This window comes from Notolepis coatsorum, assembly GCF_963971535.1.
Source record: "Notolepis coatsorum genome assembly, chromosome: 6".
NCBI lineage: Eukaryota > Metazoa > Chordata > Actinopteri > Aulopiformes > Paralepididae > Notolepis > Notolepis coatsorum.
This window is the reverse complement of record NC_140170.1, coordinates 30,695,078-30,721,017: the sequence shown is the minus strand read 5'-3', so window position 1 is coordinate 30,721,017 and position 25,940 is coordinate 30,695,078. Positions and strand designations below refer to the sequence as shown.

Genomic DNA, 25,940 nt, shown 5'->3' with positions numbered 1-25,940 from the left:
TCCATTTGTAACATGACTCCAAAGAATAACATCCAAATCCGATCCCCATGCGCATTTCCTTCATTCCACAGCGCTGAGCGCGCAACGTATTTCATTGATCGATCTGACAACAACACAACTTGCCCTCAGGGACAATCATATTTAATCTATTTAGATAGAGTATGTATGTATTATTTACAGATAATTGAAGGTACCTCAAAACATGAAACCAAGCCATGTCATTGATTGATTGATTGATTGAAAACTTTATTAACAGATTGCAGAATGGGTACAGTACAGTACAGCTCAATACACACAATTGTTAAGGGGATGCAGACCAGAGAAAGACTTTCGTCTTGTTTACATCAGGGTCCCCCATTTTCAATTCATCAGGACATATATGACATACATGACATACAGATAGTCAGTACTGTTACATCTATACATTTATGACATACCAGATTTGCAAATACAGTACTGTTTGTGATACAAAAGGAGTCAAGAAAAGGGAGTATATACATTTGACGTAGAAACTGTACATTGGAGGAGGTTGGGTGGGGGGGTTGGGTACATTGGGATATTGACAACCATACTGGGTAATTTACATTGGAGGTGGTTGGGGGGGGGGGGGGGGGCACACTGTATAAGCAAAACTGTACATTGAGGGGGGGGGGGGGAGGAGACACTGTACAAACAAACAAAATTGTACATTGGACTATTGACAAAACCATGTGTATTGAGCTGTACTGTATTGTACCCATTCTGCAATCTGTTAATAAAGTTTTCAATCAATCAATCAATCAATCCCCGAGAAGAAACAATTTAGTCCGAGACCTGGGGTCATTCCACAGCCCAGGATACAATGTTAGAAATGTAGCTCGATACCGCCGCCTGGTAGGATGCGGCCGGTACTGCACCTTCAGATTCCCACTATGCATTTTTCAGGCAACACACAGCTCCCGAGATTGAAGAGGGTATTAAAATAGAAAAAAAGGTAAAACGACCCAGAAACGAGAATCTTCGTTTATGGCACTGAACGGTTGGGGCACAGACACGAGAATTCTCGTTTTTGGAAATTAATGTGTTAAGTAGCAACACGTTGCACAATGTTTTTGCCAACAGAGACTGAGAGTCAATTTTATATATTGTTTTTGTTTTTTACTACAGTGCATTTAGTTAAACAGAGGCTGAGAGTCCATTTAATTGTTTTTGGTTTTATTTATTTAGGATATTTAAAATGTCTTCCAATTCCAATGTTAAATATTCTTTTGTTAATATTCTCTAGAAATAAAAGTGTATATTGCACTTTGAACCGGTTTCCTTGCATTATTATGCTATTATCATATTAGTGAAATCTTTTCTCAAAACGGCAATAATATCGCTTATCGCAATAATTTCTGGGACAATTAATCGCCCAGAAAAACTTGTTATTGTGACCGGCCTACCAGTGTCTCTGTATCTCTCTCTATCTGTCTTTCTCTCTCTCTCACCCCATATCTCGCATTCTCTATGTATGCCAGTGTCTCTGTCTCTCCCTCTGTCTGTCTTTCTCTCTCTCTCACCCCATATCTCGCATTCTCTATGTATGCCAGTGTCTCTGTCTCTCCTTCTGTCTGTCTTTCTCTCTCTCTCTCTCACCCCATATCTAGCATTCTCTATGTATGCCAGTGTCTCTGTCTCTCCTTCTGTCTGTCTTTCTCTCTCTCTCTCTCACCCCATATCTAGCATTCTCTATGTATGCCAGTGTCTCTGTCTCTCCCTCTGTCTGTCTTTCTCTCTCTCTCTCTCACCCCATATCTCGCATTCTCTATGTATGCCAGTGTCTTTGTATCACTCTCTCCCTCTCTCTGCAATTTTCTGTTGGCATTATCTTTCACTTTCCTTTCCTCTCCTCTCCTCCACTCTCCTTTCTTTTCCTCTCATTCCTCTGCTCATTTCATGAATTAATTTCAGTTTCTACTCCATTGTCATTATCCTCCACTGACACATTGTTGAGCGTGTGTTTGTTTCCATGGAAACAGAGAACATGGTGAAGGGATTGGACGAGGAGGAGAGTAACTTCCTGAACGAGGTCTCCAGGCAACAGAGCCTGGTGGAGAAACAGAGGAGGGACGAGGAACAACAGGAGCTCAAGGAATACAGAATATCCTTTAACACTTTCAGTGCCACCAGGTGGCGCCAGAGTTACTACTACAATACAGAATATCCTTTATATACATTATATACACACAACTACTACAATACAGAATATCCTTTATATACATTATATACACACAACTACTACAATACAGAATATCCTTTAATATTCATTATATACACAGCTACTAGAATGCAGAATATATAATATACAGTATTTTCAATATACATGATATAAATATATAAACACTAGGGGTGGTGCGGTTTTGGGGTCATGGTTTTCCATTCGTACAGTTCAGCGGGGAAAGAGAATTCCATCGCTAATTCAAATAGTATTTGGTAAAAAATAAAACAAGTAAACTAAAGTTTTGCCTTCAAGCTCTCATAAGAGTGTAATGAAAGAGTTGTGGCCAGTCGGGGAACTTTGCTCTGAAGGGCCATCCCTCTGTAGGCCTAGTCCCTAGTAGTGTGTAGTAGTGTGTAGTAGATGTAGTGTGTAGTGTGTAGTAGATGTAGTGTGTAGTAGTGTGTAGTAGATGTAGTAGATGTAGTGTGTAGTAGATGTAGTGTGTAGTAGTGTGTAGTAGATGTAGTAGATGTAGTGTGTAGTAGATGTAGTAGATGTAGTGTGTAGTAGATGTAGTATGTAGTGTGTAGTAGATGTAGTGTGTAGTAGATGTAGTATGTAGTGTGTAGTAGATGCAGGCGTAGGCTAGGTTGTGTAGTGTGTCATGCTAGGTTGTGTAGTGTCTCAGCTAGGTTGTGTAGTGTCTCAGCTAGGTTGTGTAGTGTTTCATGCTAGGTTGTGTAGTGTTTTAGCTAGGTTGTGTAGTGTTTCAGCTAGGTTGTGTAGTGTTTCATGCTAGGTTGTGTAGTGTTTCAGCTAGGTTGTGTAGTGTTTCATGCTAGGTTGTGTAGTGTGTCATGCTAGGTTGTGTAGTGTCTCAGCTAGGTTGTGTAGTGTTTCAGCTAGGTTGTGTAGTGTTTCAGCTAGGTTGTGTGTAGTGTTTCATGCTAGGTTGTGTAGTGTTTCAGCTAGGTTGTGTAGTGTTTCATGCTAGGTTGTGTAGTGTTTCAGCTAGGTTGTGTAGTGTTTCAGCTAGGTTGTGTAGTGTTTTGTGTAGTGTTTCAGCTAGGTTGTGTAGTGTTTCATGCTAGGTTGTGTTGTGTTTCATGCTAGGTTGTGTAGTGTTTCATGCTAGGTTGTGTAGTGTTTCAGCTAGGTTGTGTAGTGTTTCATGCTAGGTTGTGTAGTGTTTCAGCTAGGTTGTGTAGTGTTTCATGCTAGGTTGTGTAGTGTTTCATGCTAGGTTGTGTGGTGTTTCAGCTAGGTTGTGTAGTGTTTCAGCTAGGTTGTGTGTAGTGTTTCAGATAGGTTGTGTAGTGTTTCAGCTAGGTTGTGTAGTGTGTCATGCTAGGTTGTGTAGTGTCTCAGCTAGGTTGTGTAGTGTTTCAGCTAGGTTGTGTAGTGTTTCATGCTAGGTTGTGTAGTGTTTCAGCTAGGTTGTGTGTAGTGTCAGCTAGGTTGTGTAGTGTTTCAGCTAGGTTGTGTAGTGTTTCAGCTAGGTTGTGTAGTGTTTCAGCTAGGTTGTGTCTAGTGTTTCAGCTAGGTTGTGTAGTGTTTCATGCTAGGTTGTGTGTAGTGTTTCAGCTAGGTTGTGTAGTGTTTCAGCTAGGTTGTGTAGTGTTTCATGCTAGGTTGTGTAGTGTTTCAGCTAGGTTGTGTAGTGTTTCAGCTAGGTTGTGTGTAGTGTTTCAGCTAGGTTGTGTAGTGTTTCAGCTAGGTTGTGTAGTGTTTCAGCTAGGTTGTGTAGTGTTTCAGCTAGGTTGTGTAGTGTTTCATGCTAGGTTGTGTAGTGTTTCAGCTAGGTTGTGTAGTGTTTCAGCTAGGTTGTGTAGTGCCTCAGCTAGATTGTGTAGTGTTTCATGCTAGGTTGTGTAGTGTTTCAGCTAGGTTGTGTAGTGTTTCATGCTAGGTTGTGTAGTGTTTCAGCTAGGTTGTGTAGTGTTTCAGCTAGGTTGTATAGTGTTTCAGCTAGGTTGTGTAGTGTGTCATGCTAGGTTGTGTAGTGTCTCAGCTAGGTTGTGTAGTGTTTCATGCTAGGTTGTGTAGTGTTTCATGCTAGGTTGTGTAGTGTTTCAGCTAGGTTGTGTAGTGTTTCAGATTTTCAGCTAGGTTGTGTGTAGTGTTTCAGCTAGGCTGTGTGTAGTGTTTCAGCTAGGTTGTGTAGTGTTTCAGCTAGGTTGTGTGTAGTGTTTCAGCTAGGTTGTGTGTAGTGTTTCAGCTAGGTTGTGTAGTGTTTCAGCTAGGTTGTGTGTAGTGTTTCAGCTAGGTTGTGTGTAGTGTTTCAGCTAGGTTGTGTAGTGTTTCATGCTAGGTTGTGTATTGTTTCAGCTAGGTTGTGTAGTGTTTCAGCTAGGTTGTGTAGTGTTTCAGCTAGGTTGTGTAGTGTTTCAGCTAGGTTGTGTAGTGTTTTAGCTAGGTTGTGTAGTGTTTCATGCTAGGTTGTGTGTAGTGTTTCAGCTAGGTTGTGTAGTGTTTCAGCTAGGTTGTGTAGTGTTTTAGCTAGGTTGTGTAGTGTTTCATGCTAGGTTGTGTAGTGTTTCAGCTAGATTGTGTAGTGTTTCATGCTAGGTTGTGTAGTGTTTCAGCTAGGTTGTGTAGTGTTTCATGCTAGGTTGTGGTTGTGTAGTGTTTCATGCTAGGTTGTGTAGTGTTTCAGCTAGGTTGTGTAGTGTTTCAGCTAGGTTGTGTGTAGTGTTTCAGCTAGGTTGTGTAGTGTTTCATGCTAGGTTGTTCAGTGTTTCATGCTAGGTTGTGTAGTGTTTCAGCTAGATTGTGTAGTGTTTCATGCTAGGTTGTGTAGTGTTTCAGCTAGGTTGTGTAGTGTTTCATGCTAGGTTGTGTAGTGTTTCATGCTAGGTTGTGTAGTGTTTCAGCTAGGTTGTGTAGTGTTTCATGCTAGGTTGTGTAGTGTTTCATGCTAGGTTGTGTAGTGTTTCATGCTAGGTTGTGTAGTGTTTCATGCTAGGTTGTGTAGTGTTTCATGCTAGGTTGTGTAGTGTTTCATGCTAGGTTGTGTAGTGTTTCAGCTAGGTTGTGTAGTGTTTCATGCTAGGTTGTGTAGTGTTTCAGCTAGGTTGTGTAGTGTTTCAGCTAGGTTGTGTAGTGTTTCAGCTAGGTTGTGTAGTGTTTCATGCTAGGTTGTGTAGTGTTTCAGCTAGGTTGTGTGCAGTGTTTCAGCTAGGTTGTGTAGTGTTTCAGCTAGGTTGTGTAGTGTTTCAGCTAGGTTGTGTAGTGTTTCATGCTAGGTTGTGTAGTGTTTCAGCTAGGTTGTGTGTAGTGTTTCAGCTAGGTTGTGTGTAGTGTTTCAGCTAGGTTGTGTAGTGTTTCAGCTAGGTTGTGTGTAGTGTTTCAGCTAGGTTGTGTAGTGTTTCAGCTAGGTTGTGTGTAGTGTTTCAGCTAGGTTGTGTGTAGTGTTTCAGCTAGGTTGTGTAGTGTTTCAGCTAGGTTGTGTAGTGTTTCATGCTAGGTTGTGTAGTGTTTCAGCTAGGTTGTGTGTAGTGTTTCAGCTAGGTTGTGTGTAGTGTTTCAGCTAGGTTGTGTGTAGATGTTAATGTATGCTAAGCAGCTTTGTGTATGTTGGCAGATCGCTCTCAGCTCAGGGCTTAGCTAGATGCCTGCTGGCTACTACGCACGCACGCACACACACACACGCGCACACACACACACACACACACACACACACACACACACACACACACACACACACACACACACACACACACTCTCTCTCTCCTTGATCACACATACCTACACTCTCTCACACACATTTCAGAACAGTTCCAAGGGCTGGGAGGAGGAGTTTACGGAGTATGAAGGTATACCATCATGGATGTGAATGTGTTGAATGTGTGAGTGAATGGGTGAATGTGAGGCACAAGTTGTAAAGCGCTTTGGATAAAAGCTGTTATATAAATACCACCCTACTGGCACCACAACCCACCATCTACATAGATAGATGCTACACATCCCACCACATGACCCCTAATGACCACAACCCACCACCTACACATAGATAGATGCTGGTGTGTGTTGTTGAGTACCTGGTTTATTATTTTATTTGATTTAACCTTTATTTAACACATTCAGGGCCATTGGGGTCCGTCTAATCTCACTCTATGAGGCCAGCATTTCATACAAGGTTTCACTGTGCGTGAGGTTGTTTGTAGAGCTAAATCTATATTGTATATTATTGCTATGTGTCCATTGTCATTGTCAATTGACAGTATAAACCTTCCCTTCAATATGCCATAAACAGGGGAGGAAATTAGGCCACTTTACTCGCCAAATGCGAGTATTTTTTATGTTTGGCGAGTGATTCATGAAGAGCACTCGCCAGTCTGGCGAGTACTAGTAAACAAAACAAAACAAAACAAAAAAATCATTCTGCAATCTGCTGATTCGCTCACTGGCACAAGCCGAACTCTGACTCCCCCCTTATGATTCCTCCCATTTGCGCCTCATAATAATCCGACCATAACCAATGAACATCATCGTTGTACAGATGCGCTCTAAGCTCCTCCAATGAACACTCGTTTTCTAGAAGATGTCGCACATCTAGGGGAAGTGGACAGACCACTGCGCGTGGACCTACAGACCTGTCACCGGCTTGACAACCTAGACAAACTTAGACAAAAACACATTGTGGATGAAAATAATTGCATGTAGAGTCGTCGCTTTCGGATATCAGTGCGGTCTGACATGGGGGCGAACAACAGCATGCGACGTTCTCCTTCGAGTCGGATTAGAATGACAAGTGGATGTGAGGCTAACCAGCATTAGCCGGCTAGCTACCTAGCATGTAACAAGCTACCATAACGCGCATTCAACATAGTGAAGTGGACTATACTGAGCGGCTTTGCTTAAATGCAGCCGAGTGACATTTTATTATTACCGGGTTTCCCCCCATATCACCACTCGCCCATATGCCCTTCACAACGGTGATGTTGTCATACTTGTCATTCAGAATACACCTGCTGAACCCCTAGCGTTGACATGAGATTCGATTCCAATGTTTTGTTATCATACAGCACAAGTACAGTACAACCAGAATACGTTTGGCATCCAACCAGAGTGCAAATGTAACAAGTCAAGTTCAAGTTGTTTTATTTAGTTATTACATTACAGTGAAATGCTTGGTTCTTTCACTGCCCAACCCAGTCCAACCTAGACCAGCCCAACTTTCCCTGCCCAACCCAGCCCAGCCCAGCATCTTTCACTGCCCAGTTCAGCCCAACCCAGTCCAGAATAGTTCCCTCTTTCATGTTAATATGTGATATCCTAATATTTTGAAGAGTAGAGACAGTGTGATTAATACATGTTGTATGCTAATATTGTGGAAAGTAGAGACACTTATTAATGTTTTATGCTAATAAATATTTTAAAGAGTAGAGACACGGTGTGATTATTACTATGATTGAAAATCAATTTAGATGAAGACATACAAAGAAGTAATTATCACAATTAGCGATTTATTTTTGGCTGGTAAAAAATCAGTTTAGCTGGTAAAAAAAATCATCTACTCGCCAGTTGAAAAAAAGTTTGTTTCCTCCCCTGGCCATAAAGAAATAATTTTTTCATCAATACGTTCCCATTTTATAGTGTTGTGAATATGAACTATATACCGCAATGTTCTATGGTAATTCCTGCAAAGCGCTAAGCTAATAACGTTAAATCGATTGGCGTTTCGGCCCTACACAAGATAGAGTTAAAAATCTAAATGCATATGATCGGTATCATGGTCCACCATGAATGCATGAAAGGGGGGGGGGGCGGGGGAAGTAGTTTCTGATTATTGATTACCAATAACGGCATTCGTTATTGCAACATCATACGTTGACCGGGTGGATGGCTATGAGAACAAGGCCGTCGAATTGATGTCAAATCGCTCTTACCTGTGGCCGGTTGGATTCCAAAAAGAATTTCCCAGTTATTGATCGCCATCTGGTAGATCGATATGTCCATTGGCTGATGATATACCTTTACTGAATTTTGCGTCGCAATAAGTATTCCAGGCGATCGGTTGAAGCCCTCGCTTCAGGCTAACAGAAAAGCCAACCCAGAGTGAAAAAAAGGTGACACCCCGTCTGCAACAAGGGAAACTGCCTTATCCAGACGGCGCCAATACCAGGATCTGGCAGGTACTGCACTTTCGGAGTCCTGATATGCCGTTTCCAGCCAACATACAGCTTTAAATGGAATAAAAGCAAAATCGAGTGGTAACCAGGCCATGTGAGCGGATCGGAGCGTGAGCGGCGCGGGGAGCGGAGCGGGCGGTTTTGACGTGAGCGAGGAGTGGGTTTTAAAATGGGTCGGCGCGACGTCGGGAGCGAGAGTTCTCCTCCGCTCCAATCCACTCCAGGTCGCTCACAGTGGTTTAACACTGTTGATGTAATATACATGCAGTACAATGCCAAAGCAACAGATGGCGATGTACAAACATGAAGGCCATTTTCAACTAATGAGAAGGGTGAACCTGTGATATCCTGTTCAGGCTTTGTCACTGTAGAGACGCCCACACTCACTCCTGTTAGAAAAAGTATCGACGCCATTGTTGTTGACGTTAGCTTACATGCTAACGTTAATGGCAGCGACCATAGCATTGTGGCTCGGCTAGCCTATCATCGCTTAATAGAGCTAGTGAATGGATAAACAACCTTATTTAACATTGCAGAATGGGTACAATTACAATGCGGCTCAATACAAACAATTGTTAAGGGGCCCAGGGGGTGTAGACTGTTGTAGTTTGAGCTAATTTACACCATGCTCCAAAAAAAATAAAAAATCTGCCGAGCGATCTGGCGCGGGGAGCGGGGAGCGCTCGATTCAAGGTGAGCGGGGAGCGAGCGGAGAGCGACTTGGGGGCGGGGTCAACATGATCGATTAGCGGAGCGGACCAAGCTTTAAAGAGCGAAGAGCGGATTTCTCGGCCGCGCCGATCCGCTCACGTGGCCTGGTGGTAACACGTATATATACGTGGTTGGCCGTTTAACACATTGAGTGCCACGCCCCTTACGGGAAGTGACCACTTACGTGCCGTCCATTAACCCCATGTAAATGTAGTTGTACTTTGTAGAGCTAAACCTATATTTTATATTACAGCTATGGGTCTAATAACGCCGTCAAGTCTCATTGAGCTGCTTCTGGTTTTATACCGGTTTGAATATGAACATAGTCCGGCCGCTTCTGAGCAATTCTAGGGAAAAGACACGAAAACAGCGTTTTTGTGTAATTCAATAAACACTAGGGGTGGGGGGGGGAAATCGATATGTAGTAGTATCGCCAGTATCGATACAGGGACGCCAAGTATCGATATTTAATTATTCATAAAAAAAAATAAAAAATTATAAGGAAGTTGCATTGTTCATTTCAATACCTGTAATAGTACAGTAGTCCACACGCACACATCATGTGCATTCAGTTAAGTTGGAATATGACTGTAATACAAACAGTTCAGTTTGTCAGGTACATGCAACACAGATTACAGTGTTTACATCTGTCTGCTTGAGAAAATACCATGTTCTGCAATAAAAATTATTGAAATGAGATGAACAGACTGAACTTTATTCTATTAGATAAAACATGTTGACAGTTTTACTTTGCAGTTAATATATATATATATATATTTTTTAATTGTATCGCAAGATCTCTGGCGATTCCCACCCCTAATAAACACATTGTCATTTTTCATCTGATTATCAGATCTTCCTGAAATCAACGCTAGATCATCACTATTATCCTTTGTCGTGCACGCAAGATCTCTTTTGCAAGGGAGACCTGGCCAAGATGACAGCAATAACATTTGCAATATATCAGACAGCAATAAAATGTGCGATACATCGCACAAGAACATAATAAAAGTGCATGTATACAATATGCAATACATCACATGTAAACACAAAAACACAAAACAGAATAGTCTACATAATAGTAAAAGTGTATGACAGTAAAATACAGGGTAATACAGTAATTTTGCAGTTGGGACCCGACTACAGAAAGCAGCGACATTCTTCTTGCAGGAAGTTATGTAATACAGATTAAAATTCGCAGAGAGAGACCAGGGTGTCTAAGTGGATATGGTCCTGTAGCCCATTCCATGCCCAAGGTGTGACGCTTGAGAAAGCTGTTCTTCCTAGTTCAGTGTTTATTCTTATTATGGAGAGGATTATGTGGCAGCATTGACAGTGTTATGAGCAGGGATTGAGCTTTAAGTCTGTTAAGACCAGACAGTGTTCCTAACACCATCCTCTGTAGATCACTAGAAGAGATGATTTGACCTGTTTAATAACAACATACTCCTCAGCAGGTAGGCTAGATATAAAGAGCTGCTTCTGTATAACCAGAGCTAGATATAAAGAGCTGCTGTATAACCAGAGCTAGATATAAAGAGCTGCTGTATAACCAGAGCTAGATATAAAGAGCTGCTTCTGTATAACCAGAGCTAGATATAAAGAGCTGCTTCTGTATAACCAGAGCTAGATATAAAGAGCTGCTGTATAACCAGGGCTAGATATAAAGAGCTGCTGTATAACCAGGGCTAGATATAAAGAGCTGCTTCTGTATAACCAGAGCTAGATATAAAGAGCTGCTTCTGTATAACCAGAGCTAGATATAAAGAGCTGCTTCTGTATAACCAGAGCTAGATATAAAGAGCTGCTTCTGTATAACCAGAGCTAGATATAAAGAGCTGCTTCTGTATAACCAGGGCTAGATATAAAGAGCTGCTTCTGTATAACCAGGGCTAGATATAAAGAGCTGCTGTATAACCAGAGCTAGATATAAAGAGCTGCTTCTGTATAACCAGGGCTAGATATAAAGAGCTGCTGTATAACCAGAGCTAGATATAAAGAGCTGCTTCTGTATAACCAGAGCTAGATATAAAGAGCTGCTTCTGTATAACCAGGGCTAGATATAAAGAGCTGCTGCTGTATAACCAGAGCTAGATATAAAGAGCTGCTTCTGTATAACCAGAGCTAGATATAAAGAGCTGCTGTATAACCAGGGCTAGATATAAAGAGCTGCTTCTGTATAACCAGAGCTAGATATAAAGAGCTGCTTCTGTATAACCAGAGCTAGATATAAAGAGCTGCTTCTGTATAACCAGGGCTAGATATAAAGAGCTGCTTCTGTATAACCAGAGCTAGATATAAAGAGCTGCTTCTGTATAACCAGAGCTAGATATAAAGAGCTGCTTCTGTATAACCAGAGCTAGATATAAAGAGCTGCTTCTGTATAACCAGGGCTAGATATAAAGAGCTGCTTCTGTATAACCAGAGCTAGATATAAAGAGCTGCTGTATAACCAGGGCTAGATATAAAGAGCTGCTGCTGTATAACCAGAGCTAGATATAAAGAGCTGCTTCTGTATAACCAGAGCTAGATATAAAGAGCTGCTTCTGTATAACCAGAGCTAGATATAAAGAGCTGCTTCTGTATAACCAGGGCTAGATATAAAGAGCTGCTTCTGTATAACCAGAGCTAGATATAAAGAGCTGCTTCTGTATAACCAGAGCTAGATATAAAGAGCTGCTTCTGTATAACCAGGGCTAGATATAAAGAGCTGCTTCTGTATAACCAGGGCTAGATATAAAGAGCTGGTTCTGTATAACCAGGGCTAGATATAAAGAGCTGCTTCTGTATAACCAGGGCTAGATATAAAGAGCTGCTTCTGTATAACCAGGGCTAGATATAAAGAGCTGCTTCTGTATAACCAGGGCTAGCATTTCTTCAAATACATTACTTTCCATTTCTGCCTCTTTGTCTGTCTGTCTGCTGTCTGTTTGTCTGCTGTCTGTCTGTCTCCATCCTTCTAGGCTGACGGACAAGAAAGTGTTGTCATGGAAACCGTATCTTAGGCTGATCGCTACGGTGACAGTTCAGAGCTCTCCATTACTGCTACACACCGACACACACACACACACACCGACACACACACACACACTCACTCACACTGACACACACACTCACACATACACACACATACACACTTATATCAGTGCTGTGTGAGAACTGGTAAGAATAGATCATCTTTACATAACACCATAACACCACTACACATCAGTCTTTCACTCTGTTTTCTCTCATTATTTCTGCCAGTATATCTGTCTCTCTCACTCTATCTCTCACACTATCTCTCTTACTCTATCTCTCTCGCTCTCTCTCTCTATCTCTCACACTCTCTCTCTCTCACACTCTCTCTCGCTCTCTCTCTCTATCTCTCACACTCTATCTCTCTCTCTCTGTCTCTCTCTGTATCTCTGTCTGTCTCTGTCTGTCTCTCTCTCTGTCTGTCTCTGTCTCTCTCTTTCTCTCTTTCTCTTTCTCTCTCTCTCTCTCTCTCTCTCTCTCTCTATCTCTCTCTCTCTCTCTCTCTCTCTCTCTCTCTCGCTCTCGCTCTCGCTCTCGCTCTCGCTCTCGCTCTCGCTCTCGCTCTCTCTCTCTCTCTCTCTCTCTCTCTCTCTCTCTCTCTCTCTGGACTGATCAGGTTGCTCTTAGCCTGTAGAACTGTGTCATGTTTCCAGGGCACAGTGGTTGAGGCCAGAGAAACAGATGTTAGTAGAGTAGAACACTGTTGTTCAAGGTCTGGTCCCTGGCCCGGTGTCGGTCCCCAAGGTCCAGATGAGTGGTCCATCGGTTAGGTAGGGTCTGTGGCATCGATTAATCGAAATGCATCGATTCTAATGTGTTAGAATCGATGCATCGATTTTAGGGATGCTCGATATTGGCTTTTTTACCGATACCGATATTCCGATATTGTCCAACTCTTAATTTCCGATACCGATATCAACCGATACCGATATATACAGGGTTTCCCCCCCCAAAAAACTGAATAATTTCAGGTAACTAATAATTTCACTTGATATATATATAACAAATATTGTTATTGTTTTTTGTATTTTTTACCGATACCGATATTTTCCGATATCACATTTTACTGCCGATATCGGCCGATAATATCGGTCGGCCGATAATATCGGACATCCCTAATCGATTTGAATGTGTTAGAATCGATTAGAATCTAAATGAATCTACTGTAAATAAAAATGTTATTCCCCCAGCCACATTTGTCTATTAAAATTATTTTGGGGAATTAACTGATAGGAAATTTATCGAATCGTGGTCAAATTAAGAGATTTCATGATGCATTGAATCGTTGTGAGGTCGCATCGTTACCCCCCCTAATCTGTGGTTAGATAGGGTGCAGTCTGTGGTTAGATAGGGTGCAGTCTGTGGTTAGATAGGGTGCAGTCTGTGGTTAGATAGGGTGCAGTCTGTGGTTAGATAGGGTGCAGTCTGGTTAGATAGGGTGCAGTCTGTGGTTAGATAGGGTGCAGTCTGTGGTTAGATAGGGTGCAGTCTGGTTAGATAGGGTGCAGTCTGTGGTTAGATAGGGTGCAGTCTGGTTAGATAGGGTGCAGTCTGTGGTTAGATAGGGTGCAGTCTGTGGTTAGATAGGGTACAGTCTGTGGTTAGATAGGGTGCAGTCTGTGGTTAGATAGGGTGCAGTCTGGTTAGATAGGGTGCAGTCTGTGGTTAGATAGGGTGCAGTCTGGTTAGATAGGGTGCAGTCTGTGGTTAGATAGGGTGCAGTCTGTGGTTAGATAGGGTGCAGTCTGTGGTTAGATAGGGTGCAGTCTGTGGTTAGATAGGGTGCAGTCTGGTTAGATAGGGTGCAGTCTGTGGTTAGATAGGGTGCAGTCTGTGGTTAGATAGGGTGCAGTCTGGTTAGATAGGGTGCAGTCTGTGGTTAGATAGGGTGCAGTCTGTGGTTAGATGGGGTGCAGTCTGTGGTTAGATAGGGTGCAGTCTGTGGTTAGATAGGGTGCAGTAGGGTTTAGATTAACGGTATATGGGTTAGGGTACCTTCTGAAGACAGAAACTGTTTCTTATAAAAGCTTCTGAAGGCAGAAACTATGTTTCTTATAAAACCTTCTGAAGGCAGAAACTATGTTTCTTATAAAACCTTCTGAAGGCAGAAACTATGTTTCTTATAAAACCTTCTGAAGGCAGAAACTATGTTTCTTATAAAACCTTCTGAAGGTAGAAACTATATGTTTCTTATAAAACCTTCTGAAGGCAGAAACTATATGTTTCTTATAAAACCTTCTGAAGACAGAAACTGTGTTTCTTATAAAACCTTCTGAAGGCAGAAACTATGTTTCTTATAAAACCTTCTGAAGGCAGAAACTGTTTCTTATAAAACCTTCTGAAGGCAGAAACTATGTTTCTTATAAAACCTTCTGAAGGCAGAAACTGTTTCTTATAAAACCTTCTGAAGGCAGAAACTGTTTCTTATAAAACCTTCTGAAGGCAGAAACTGTTTCTTATAAAACCTTCTGAAGGCAGAAACTGTTTCTTATAAAACCTTCTGAAGACAGAAACTGTTTCTTATAAAACCTTCTGAAGGCAGAAACTGTTTCTTATAAAACCTTCTGAAGGCAGAAACTGTTTCTTATAAAACCTTCTGAAGACAGAAACTATGTTTCTTATAAAACCTTCTGAAGACAGAAACTATGTTTCTTATAAAACCTTCTGAAGGCAGAAACTGTTTCTTATAAAACCTTCTGAAGGCAGAAACTGTTTCTTATAAAACCTTCTGAAGACAGAAACTGTTTCTTATAAAACCTTCTGAAGGCAGAAACTATGTTTCTTATAAAACCTTCTGAAGACAGAAACTATATGTTTCTTATAAAACCTTCTGAAGGCAGAAACTATATGTTTCTTATAAAACCTTCTGAAGACAGAAACTGTATGTTTCTTATAAAACCTTCTGAAGGCAGAAACTATGTTTCTTATAAAACCTTCTGAAGACAGAAACTATGTTTCTTATAAAACCTTCTGAAGGCAGAAACTATATGTTTCTTATAAAACCTTCTGAATGTAGAAACTGTTTCTTATAAAACCTTCTGAAGACAGAAACTATATGTTTCTTATAAAACCTTCTGAAGGCAGAAACTATGTTTCTTATAAAACCTTCTGAAGGCAGAAACTGTTTCTTATAAAACCTTCTGAAGGCAGAAACTGTTTCTTATAAAACCTTCTGAAGACAGAAACTGTTTCTTATAAAACCTTCTGAAGGCAGAAACTGTTTCTTATAAAACCTTCTGAAGACAGAAACTATGTTTCTTATAAAACCTTCTGAAGGCAGAAACTGTTTCTTATAAAACCTTCTGAAGACAGAAACTATGTTTCTTATAAAACCTTCTGAAGGCAGAAACTGTTTCTTATAAAACCTTCTGAAGGCAGAAACTGTTTCTTATAAAACCTTCTGAAGACAGAAACTGTTTCTTATAAAACCTTCTGAAGGCAGAAACTATGTTTCTTATAAAACCTTCTGAAGACAGAAACTATATGTTTCTTATAAAACCTTCTGAAGGCAGAAACTATATGTTTCTTATAAAACCTTCTGAAGACAGAAACTGTGTTTCTTATAAAACCTTCTGAAGGCAGAAACTATGTTTCTTATAAAACCTTCTGAAGACAGAAACTATATGTTTCTTATAAAAACCTTCTGAAGGCAGAAACTATATGTTTCTTATAAAACCTTCTGAATGTAGAAACTGTTTCTTATAAATCCTTCTGAAGACAGAAACTATATGTTTCTTATAAAACCTTCTGAAGGCAGAAACTGTATGTTTCTTATAAAACCTTCTGAAGGCAGAAACTGTTTCTTATAAAACCTTCTGAAGACAGAAACTATGTTTCTTATAAAACCTTCTGAAGACAGAAACTTTCTTATAAAACCTTCTGAAGACAGACACTGTGTTTCTTATAAAACCTTCTGAAGACAGAAACTATGTTTCTTATAAAACCTTCTGAAGACAGAAACTATGTTTCTTATAAAACCTTCTGAAGGCAGAAACTTTCTTATAAAAACCTTCTGAAGGCAGAAACTGTATGTTTATTATAAAACCTTTTGAAGGCAGAAACTGTTTCTTATAAAACCTTCTGAAGGCAGAAACTATATGTTTCTTATAAAACCTTCTGAAGGTAGAAACTGTTTCTTATAAAACCTTCTGAAGACAGAAACTGTTTCTTATAAAACCTTCTGAAGGCAGAAACTGTATGTTTCTTATAAAACCTTCTGAAGGCAGAAACTGTTTCTTATAAAACCTTCTGAAGACAGAAACTGTTTCTTATAAAACCTTCTGAAGACAGAAACTATATGTTTCTTATAAAACCTTCTGAAGACAGAAACTATGTTTCTTATAAAACCTTCTGAATGCAGAAACTATGTTTCTTATAAAACCTTCTGAAGGTAGAAACTATATGTTTCTTATAAAACCTTCTGAAGACAGAAACTGTTTCTTATAAAACCTTCTGAAGACAGAAACTATGTTTCTTATAAAACCTTCTGAAGGCAGAAACTTTCTTATAAAACCTTCTGAAGGCAGAAACTATGTTTCTTATAAAACCTTCTGAAGGCAGAAACTGTTTCTTATAAAACCTTCTGAAGGCAGAAACTGTTTCTTATAAAACCTTCTGAAGGTAGAAACTGTTTCTTATAAAACCTTCTGAAGACAGAAACTGTTTCTTATAAAACCTTCTGAAGGCAGAAACTGTATGTTTCTTATAAAACCTTCTGAAGGCAGAAACTGTTTCTTATAAAACCTTCTGAAGACAGAAACGGTTTCTTATAAAACCTTCTGAAGACAGAAACTATGTTTCTTATAAAACCTTCTGAAGGTAGAAACTATATGTTTCTTATAAAACCTTCTGAAGGTAGAAACTATATGTTTCTTATAAAACCTTCTGAAGACAGAAACTGTGTTTCTTATAAAACCTTCTGAAGACAGAAACTATGTTTCTTATAAAACCTTCTGAAGACAGAAACTATATGTTTCTTATAAAACCTTCTGAAGGCAGAAACTATGTTTCTTATAAAACCTTCTGAAGGCAGAAACTGTTTCTTATAAAACCTTCTGAAGGCAGAAACTGTTTCTTATAAAACCTTCTGAAGACAGAAACTGTTTCTTATAAAACCTTCTGAAGGCAGAAACTGTTTCTTATAAAACCTTCTGAAGACAGAAACTATGTTTCTTATAAAACCTTCTGAAGACAGAAACTATATGTTTCTTATAAAACCTTCTGAAGGCAGAAACTATATGTTTCTTATAAAACCTTCTGAAGGCAGAAACTATGTTTCTTATAAAACCTTCTGAAGACAGAAACTGTATGTTTCTTATAAAACCTTCTGAAGGCAGAAACTATATGTTTCTTATAAAACCTTCTGAAGACAGAAACTGTTTCTTATAAAACCTTCTGAAGACAGAAACTATGTTTCTTATAAAACCTTCTGAAGGCAGAAACGGTATGTTTCTTATAAAACCTTCTGAAGGCAGAAACTGTTTCTTATAAAACCTTCTGAAGACAGAAACTATGTTTCTTATAAAACCTTCTGAAGACAGAAACTGTATCTTATAAAACCTTCTGAAGGCAGAAACTATATGTTTCTTATAAAACCTTCTGAAGGTAGAAACTGTTTCTTATAAAACCTTCTGAAGACAGAAACTATGTTTCTTATAAAACCTTCTGAAGGCAGAAACTGTATGTTTCTTATAAAACCTTCTGAAGGCAGAAACTATGTTTCTTATAAAACCTTCTGAAGACAGAAACTATATGTTTCTTATAAAACCTTCTGAAGGCAGAAACTATGTTTCTTATAAAACCTTCTGAAGGCAGAAACTATATGTTTCTTATAAAACCTTCTGAAGACAGAAACTGTATGTTTCTTATAAAACCTTCTGAAGGCAGAAACTATATGTTTCTTATAAAACCTTCTGAAGACAGAAACTGTTTCTTATAAAACCGTCTGAAGACAGAAACTATATGTTTCTTATAAAACCTTCTGAAGCCAGAAACTGTATGTTTCTTATAAAACCTTCTGAAGGCAGAAACTGTTTCTTATAAAAACCTTCTGAAGGCAGAAACTGTGTTTATTATAAAACCTTTTGAAGGCAGAAACTGTTTCTTATAAAACATTCTGAAGGCAGAAACTATATGTTTCTTATAAAACCTTCTGAAGACAGAAACTGTATGTTTCTTATAAAACCTTCTGAAGGCAGAAACTGTTTATTATAAAACCTTCTGAAGGCAGAAACTGTTTCTTATAAAACCTTCTGAAGACAGAAACTATATGTTTCTTATAAAACCTTCTGAAGGCAGAAACTATGTGTTTCTTATAAAACCTTCTGAATGTAGAAACTGTGTTTCTTATAAAACCTTCTGAAGACAGAAACTATATGTTTCTTATAAAACCTTCTGAAGACAGAAACTATATGTTTCTTATAAAACCTTCTGAAGGCAGAAACTGTATGTTTCTTATAAAACCTTCTGAAGGCAGAAACTGTTTCTTATAAAACCTTCTGAAGACAGAAACTATGTTTCTTATAAAACCTTCTGAAGACAGAAACTGTTTCTTATAAAACCTTCTGAAGACAGAAACTATATGTTTCTTATAAAATTTTCTGAAGACAGAAACTGTGTTTCTTATAAAACCTTCTGAAGACAGAAACTATATGTTTCTTATAAAACCTTCTGAAGACAGAAACTATATGTTTCTTATAAAACCTTCTGAAGGCAGAAACTGTTTCTTATAAAAACCTTCTGAAGGCAGAAACTGTATGTTTATTATAAAACCTTCTGAAGGCAGAAACTGTTTCTTATAAAACCTTCTGAAGGCAGAAACTATGTTTCTTATAAAACCTTCTGAAGGTAGAAACTGTTTCTTATAAAACCTTCTGAAGACAGAAACTATATGTTTCTTATAAAACCTTCTGAAGGCAGAAACTGTGTTTCTTATAAAACCTTCTAAAGGCAGAAACTGTTTCTTATAAAACCTTCTGAAGACAGAAACTGTTTCTTATAAAACCTTCTGAAGACAGAAACTATATTTTTCTTATAAAACCTTCTGAAGACAGAAACTATGTTTCTTATAAAACCTTCTGAAGGCAGAAACTATGTTTCTTATAAAACCTTCTGAAGGCAGAAACTATGTTTCTTATAAAACCTTCTGAAGGTAGAAACTATATGTTTCTTATAAAACCTTCTGAAGACAGAAACTGTATGTTTCTTATAAAACCTTCTGAAGACAGAAACTATATGTTTCTTATAAAACCTTCTGAAGACAAAAAATATATGTTTCTTATAAAACCTTCTGAAGGCAGAAACTATGTTTCTTATAAAACCTTCTGAAGGCAGAAACTGTTTCTTATAAAACCTTCTGAAGGCAGAAACTGTTTCTTATAAAACCTTCTGAAGGCAGAAACTGTTTCTTATAAAACCTTCTGAAGGCAGACACTGTTTCTTATAAAACCTTCTGAAGACAGAAACTGTTTCTTATAAAACCTTCTGAAGGCAGAAACTGTTTCTCATAAAACCGTCTGAAGACAGAAACTATATGTTTCTTATAAAACCTTCTGAAGGCAGAAACTGTTTCTTATAAAACCTTCTGAAGACAGAAACTATGTTTCTTATAAAACCTTCTGAAGGCAGAAACTATGTTTCTTATAAAACCTTCTGAAGACAGAAACTGTTTCTTATAAAACCTTCTGAAGGCAGAAACTGTTTCTTATAAAACCTTCTGAAGACAGAAACTATGTTTCTTATAAAACCTTCTGAAGGCAGAAACTGTTTCTTATAAAACCTTCTGAAGACAGAAACTATATGTTTCTTATAAAACCTTCTGAAGGCAGAAACTATATGTTTCTTATAAAACCTTCTGAAGGCAGAAACTGTATGTTTCTTATAAAACCTTCTGAAGGCAGAAACTGTTTCTTATAAAACCTTCTGAAGACAGAAACTGTTTCTTATAAAACCTTCTGAAGACAGAAACTATATTTTTCTTATAAAACCTTCTGAAGACAGAAACTATACGTTTCTTATAAAACCTTCTGAAGGCAGAAACTATGTTTCTTATAAAACCTTCTGAAGGCAGAAACTATGTTTCTTATAAAACCTTCTGAAGGTAGAAACTATATGTTTCTTATAAAACCTTCTGAAGACAGAAACTGTATGTTTCTTATAAAACCTTCTGAAGACAGAAACTATATGTTTCTTATAAAACCTTCTGAAGACAGAAACTATATGTTTCTTATAAAACCTTCTGAAGGCAGAAACTGTTTCTTATAAAACCTTCTGAAGGCAGAAACTGTTTCTTATAAAACCTTCTGAAGGCAGAAACTGTTTCTTATAAAACCTTCTGAAGGCAGACACTGTTTCTTATAAAACCTTCTGAAGACAGAAACTGTTTCTTATAAAACCTTCTGAAGGCAGAAACTGTTTCTTATAAAACCGTCTGAAGACAGAAACTATGTTTCTTATAAAACCTTCTGAAGGCAGAAACTGTTTCTTATAAAACCTTCTGAAGACAGAAACTATATGTTTCTTATAAAACCTCTGAAGACAGAAACTATATGTTTCTTATAAAACCTTCTGAAGGCAGAAACTGTTTCTTATAAAACCTTCTGAAGACAGAAACTGTTTCTTATAAAAACTTCTGAAGCCAGAAACTGTTTCTTATAAAACCTTCTGAAGACAGAAACTATATGTTTCTTATAAAACCTTCTGAAGACAGAAACTATATGTTTCTTATAAAACCTTCTGAAGGCAGAACCTGTATGTTTCTTATAAAACCTTCTGAAGGCAGAAACTGTTTCTTATAAAAACCTTCTGAAGGCAGAAACTGTGTTTATTATAAAACCTTTTGAAGGCAGAAACTGTTTCTTATAAAACCTTCTGAAGGCAGAAACTATATGTTTCTTATAAAACCTTCTGAAGGTAGAAACTGTTGCTTATAAAACCTTCTGAAGACAGAAACTATATGTTTCTTATAAAACCTTCTGAAGGCAAAACCTGTATGTTTCTTATAAAACCTTTTGAAGACAGAAACTGTTTCTTATAAAAACCTTCTGAAGGCAGAAACTGTATGTTTATTATAAAACCTTTTGAAGGCAGAAACTGTTTCTTATAAAACCTTCTGAAGGCAGAAACTATATGTTTCTTATAAAACCTTCTGAAGGTAGAAACTGTTTCTTATAAAACCTTCTGAAGACAGAAACTATATGTTTCTTATAAAACCTTCTGAAGGCAGAAACTATGTTTCTTATAAAACCTTCTGAAGGCAGAAACTGTTTCTTATAAAACCTTCTGAAGACAGAAACTATATGTTTCTTATAAAACCTTCTGAAGACAGAAACTGTATGTTTCTTATAAAACCTTCTGAAGACAAACTATGTTTCTTATAAAACCTTCTGAAGACAGAAACTATATGTTTCTTATAAAACCTTCTGAAGACAGAAACTATATCTTTCTTATATAACCTTCTGAAGGCAGAAACTGTTTCTTATAAAACCTTCTGAAGGCAGAAACTATATGTTTCTTATAAAACCTTCTGAAGCTAGAAACTATATGTTTCTTATAAAACCTTCTGAAGGCAGAAACTATGTTTCTTATAAAACCGTCTGAAGACAGAAACTATATGTTTCTTATAAAACCTTCTGAAGGCAGAAACTGTTTCTTATAAAACCTTCTGAAGGCAGAAACTGTTTCTTATAAAACCTTCTGAAGACAGAAACTATGTTTATTATAAAACCTTCTGAAGACAGAAACTATATGTTTCTTATAAAACCTTCTGAAGGTAGAAACTATACGTTTCTTATAAAACCTTCTGAAGACAGAAACTATGTTTCTTATAAAACCTTCTGAAGACAGAAACTATGTTTCTTATAAAACCTTCTGAAGGCAGAAACTATGTTTCTTATAAAACCTTCTGAAGACAGAAACTGTTTCTTATAAAAACTTCTGAAGGCAGAAACTGTTTCTTATAAAACCTTCTGAAGACAGAAACTATATGTTTCTTATAAAACCTTCTGAAGACAGAAACTATATGTTTCTTATAAAACCTTCTGAAGGCAGAACCTGTATGTTTCTTATAAAACCTTCTGAAGGCAGAAACTGTTTCTTATAAAAACCTTCTGAAGGCAGAAACTGTGTTTATTATAAAACCTTTTGAAGGCAGAAACTGTTTCTTATAAAACCTTCTGAAGGCAGAAACTATATGTTTCTTATAAAACCTTCTGAAGGTAGAAACTGTTTCTTATAAAACCTTCTGAAGACAGAAACTATATGTTTCTTATAAAACCTTCTGAAGGCAAAACCTGTATGTTTCTTATAAAACCTTCTGAAGGCAGAAACTGTTTCTTATAAAAACCTTCTGAATGCAGAAACTGTATGTTTATTATAAAACCTTTTGAAGGCAGAAACTGTTTCTTATAAAACCTTCTGAAGGCAGAAACTATATGTTTCTTATAAAACCTTCTGAAGGTAGAAACTGTTTCTTATAAAACCTTCTGAAGACCGAAACTATATGTTTCTTATAAAACCTTCTGAAGGCAGAAACTATGTTTCTTATAAAACCTTCTGAAGGCAGAAACTGTTTCTTATAAAACCTTCTGAAGACAGAAACTATATGTTTCTTATAAAACCTTCTGAAGACAGAAACTGTATGTTTCTTATAAAACCTTCTGAAGACAAACTATGTTTCTTATAAAACCTTCTGAAGACAGAAACTATATGTTTCTTATAAAACCTTCTGAAGACAGAAACTATATCTTTCTTATATAACCTTCTGAAGGCAGAAACTGTTTTTTATAAAACCTTCTGAAGGCAGAAACTATATGTTTCTTATAAAACCTTCTGAAGCTAGAAACTATATGTTTCTTATAAAACCTTCTGAAGGCAGAAACTATGTTTCTTATAAAACCGTCTGAAGACAGAAACTATATGTTTCTTATAAAACCTTCTGAAGGCAGAAACTGTTTCTTATAAAACCTTCTGAAGGCAGAAACTGTTTCTTATAAAACCTTCTGAAGACAGAAACTATATGTTTATTATAAAACCTTCTGAAGACAGAAACTATATGTTTCTTATAAAACCTTCTGAAGGTAGAAACTATACGTTTCTTATAAAACCTTCTGAAGACAGAAACTATATGTTTCTTATAAAACCTTCTGAAGACAGAAACTATGTTTCTTATAAAACCTTCTGAAGGCAGAAACTGTTTCTTATAAAAACCTTCTGAAGACAGAAACTATGTTTCTTATAAAACCTTCTGAAGGTAGAAACTATATGTTTATTATAAAACCTTTTGAAGACAGAAACTATGAACAGAAACTATACTATTTATTTTGTTTGGGAAGCAGCATCTTCACGCTGGGAAAGATGTGTTGATCAAACTATGACCATCTGTTGCTGCGGCTCCTGAAGGGATCGACCCCATGGAGTGCTGGAGAATCTGTCCTAGTTGCAGAAGCGTTTTCACCTAGTTTTCATCTTACATTTTCAGAATGGTGATTTAACAATAGACTGGTTTCCATGTGGGTCTTGGTGTGTAACCACATCTCACTAGGCAGAGTGGCCAACAGTGAGTGAGTCATTGAACGGCCGAGGCTATGTCCACATCTACGTTTTCGTTAAAAACAACGTAATTCACCTGAAAATGCACGTCACATGACCACGCATGTGTCATTGTAAACAGGAAGCGGATTATCTACTCTGTGGTTGCCTTTCTGTTGATGTAGTCTGTGGAGTTAGTATGTGTGTGCAGTCAATTGCTCCCAAGCATTGTGGCAGACCGTGTATGTATATACAAATTGTTTTTTAAATGTAATCCTGAAAAATAACCCCAGTTTAAATTTTTTTTTACAAAAATGTGTGTTCTGATTACTGTATTCCGTTACTCCCTAAGCCTGCCGCCCATCCACACTCAAACGAAAATTAGATTTCAAACTAAAAACGAAAATGACGAGTCTGCGACCTCTCTGCGAAGTCTCTGCTTCAGGGGTGTGCAGACGGAGTGGTGTGTGCGGACGGAGTGGTGTGTGCGGACAGAGTGGTGTGAGCAGACTGAGTGGTGTGTGCAGACAGAGTGGTGTGTGCAGACAGAGTGGTGTGTGCAGACGGAGGTGTGTGCAGACAGAGTGGTGTGTGCAGACGGAGTGGTGTGAGCAGACGGAGTGGTGTGTGCAGACGGAGTGGTGTGTGCAGACAGAGTGGTGTGAGCAGACGGAGTGGTGTGTGCAGACAGAGTGGTGTGTGCAGACGGAGTGGTGTGAGCAGACGGAGTGGTGTGTGCAGACGGAGTGGTGTGAGCAGACGGAGTGGTGTGTGCAGACGGAGTGGTGTGAGCAGACGGAGTGGTGTGTGCAGACGGAGTGGTGTGAGCAGACGGAGTGGTGTGTGCAGACGGAGTGGTGTGTGCAGACAGAGTGGTGTGTGCAGACGGAGTGGTGTGTGCAGACAGAGTGGTGTGTGCAGACAGAGTGGTGTGTGCAGACGGAGTGGTGTGTGCAGACAGAGTGGTGTGTGCAGACAGAGTGGTGTGTGCAGACAGAGTGGTGTGTGCAGACAGAGTGGTGTGTGCGGACGCCACGAGGGTCGGTGTGGACGCAGCCTGAATGAATGAATGAACGGTCCTATAAAACTCCTTAACCCTGTGATGTCACAGCGCTCTGGTGAAGCGGGCAGCCAATGACAGTGGCCGGCGGGAGCCTGAGAAGAAGGCGGGACCGAGGACCAGCCACCTGTCTCAGGCTCACCTATTGGCTGGAGCCGTGAAGAGACGCAGGTATATAATGGTGCTGCTAGTGAAGCCACCCTGACCCTGTGTTTCTGTGTTGTGAAGCCACCCTGACCCTGTGTTGTGAAGCCACCCTGACCCTGTGTTGTGAAGCCACCCTGACCCTGTGTTTCTGTGTTGTGAAGCCACCCTGAGCCTGTGTTGTGAGGCCACCCTGAGCCTGTGTTGTGAAGCCACCCTGAGCCTGTGTTGTGAAGCCACCCTGACGCTGTGCTGTGAAGCCACCCTGTGTTGTGAAGCCACCCTGACGCTGTGCTGTGAAGCCACCCTGTGTTGTGAAGCCACCCTGTGTTGTGAAGCCACCCTGTGTTGTGAAGCCACCCTGACCCTGTGTTGTGAAGCCACCCTGTGTTGTGAAGCCACCCTGAGCCTGTGTTGTGAAGCCACCCTGAGCCTGTGTTGTGAAGCCACCCTGAGCCTGTGTTGTGAAGCCACCCTGACCCTGTGTTGTGAAGCCACCCTGAGCCTGTGTTGTGAAGCCACCCTGAGCCTGTGTTGTGAAGCCACCCTGAGCCTGTGTTGTGAAGCCACCCTGAGCCTGTGTTGTGAAGCCACCCTGAGCCTGTGTTGTGAAGCCACCCTGAGCCTGTGTTGTGAAGCCACCCTGTGTTGTGAAGCCACCCTGTGTTGTGAAGCCACCCTGAGCCTGTGTTGTGAAGCCACCCTGTGTTGTGAAGCCACCCTGAGCCTGTGTTGTGAAGCCACCCTGAGCCTGTGTTGTGAAGCCACCCTGTGTTGTGAAGCCACCCTGAGCCTGTGTTGTGAAGCCACCCTGAGCCTGTGTTGTGAAGCCACCCTGTGTTGTGAAGCCACCCTGAGCCTGTGTTGTGAAGCCACCCTGTGTTGTGAGGCCACCCTGTGTTGTGAAGCCACCCTGACCCTGTGTTGTGAAGCCACCCTGTGTTGTGAAGCCACCCTGACCCTGTGTTGTGAAGCCACCCTGAGCCTGTGTTGTGAAGCCACCCTGACCCCTGAGCCTGTGTTGTGAAGCCACCCTGACCCTGTGTTGTAAACGTGTATTTTGTTATTATGGCTCAGAACAGGCTGACTGTCACCAAACTCAATGCCAATATACAGGTGCAGTGCAATCAATTAGAATATCGTGGAAACGTTATTTTATCTCAGT

General features: G+C 39.3%; 1 protein-coding gene across 2 annotated transcripts in view; it reads left to right on the top strand.

Annotated features, from left to right (window-relative positions):
• psme3ip1 (proteasome activator subunit 3 interacting protein 1) overlaps positions 1-25,940 on the top strand; it is a 69,824-nt gene that overhangs the window by 32,421 nt on the left and 11,463 nt on the right. For both annotated transcript variants that reach the window (XM_084316003.1, XM_084316004.1), the window contains 2 exons: positions 2,001-2,123; positions 24,682-24,802. In XM_084316003.1, coding sequence (XP_084172129.1) covers positions 2,001-2,123; positions 24,682-24,802 — 244 coding nt within the window. The remainder of the gene's footprint in view (positions 1-2,000; positions 2,124-24,681; positions 24,803-25,940) is intronic.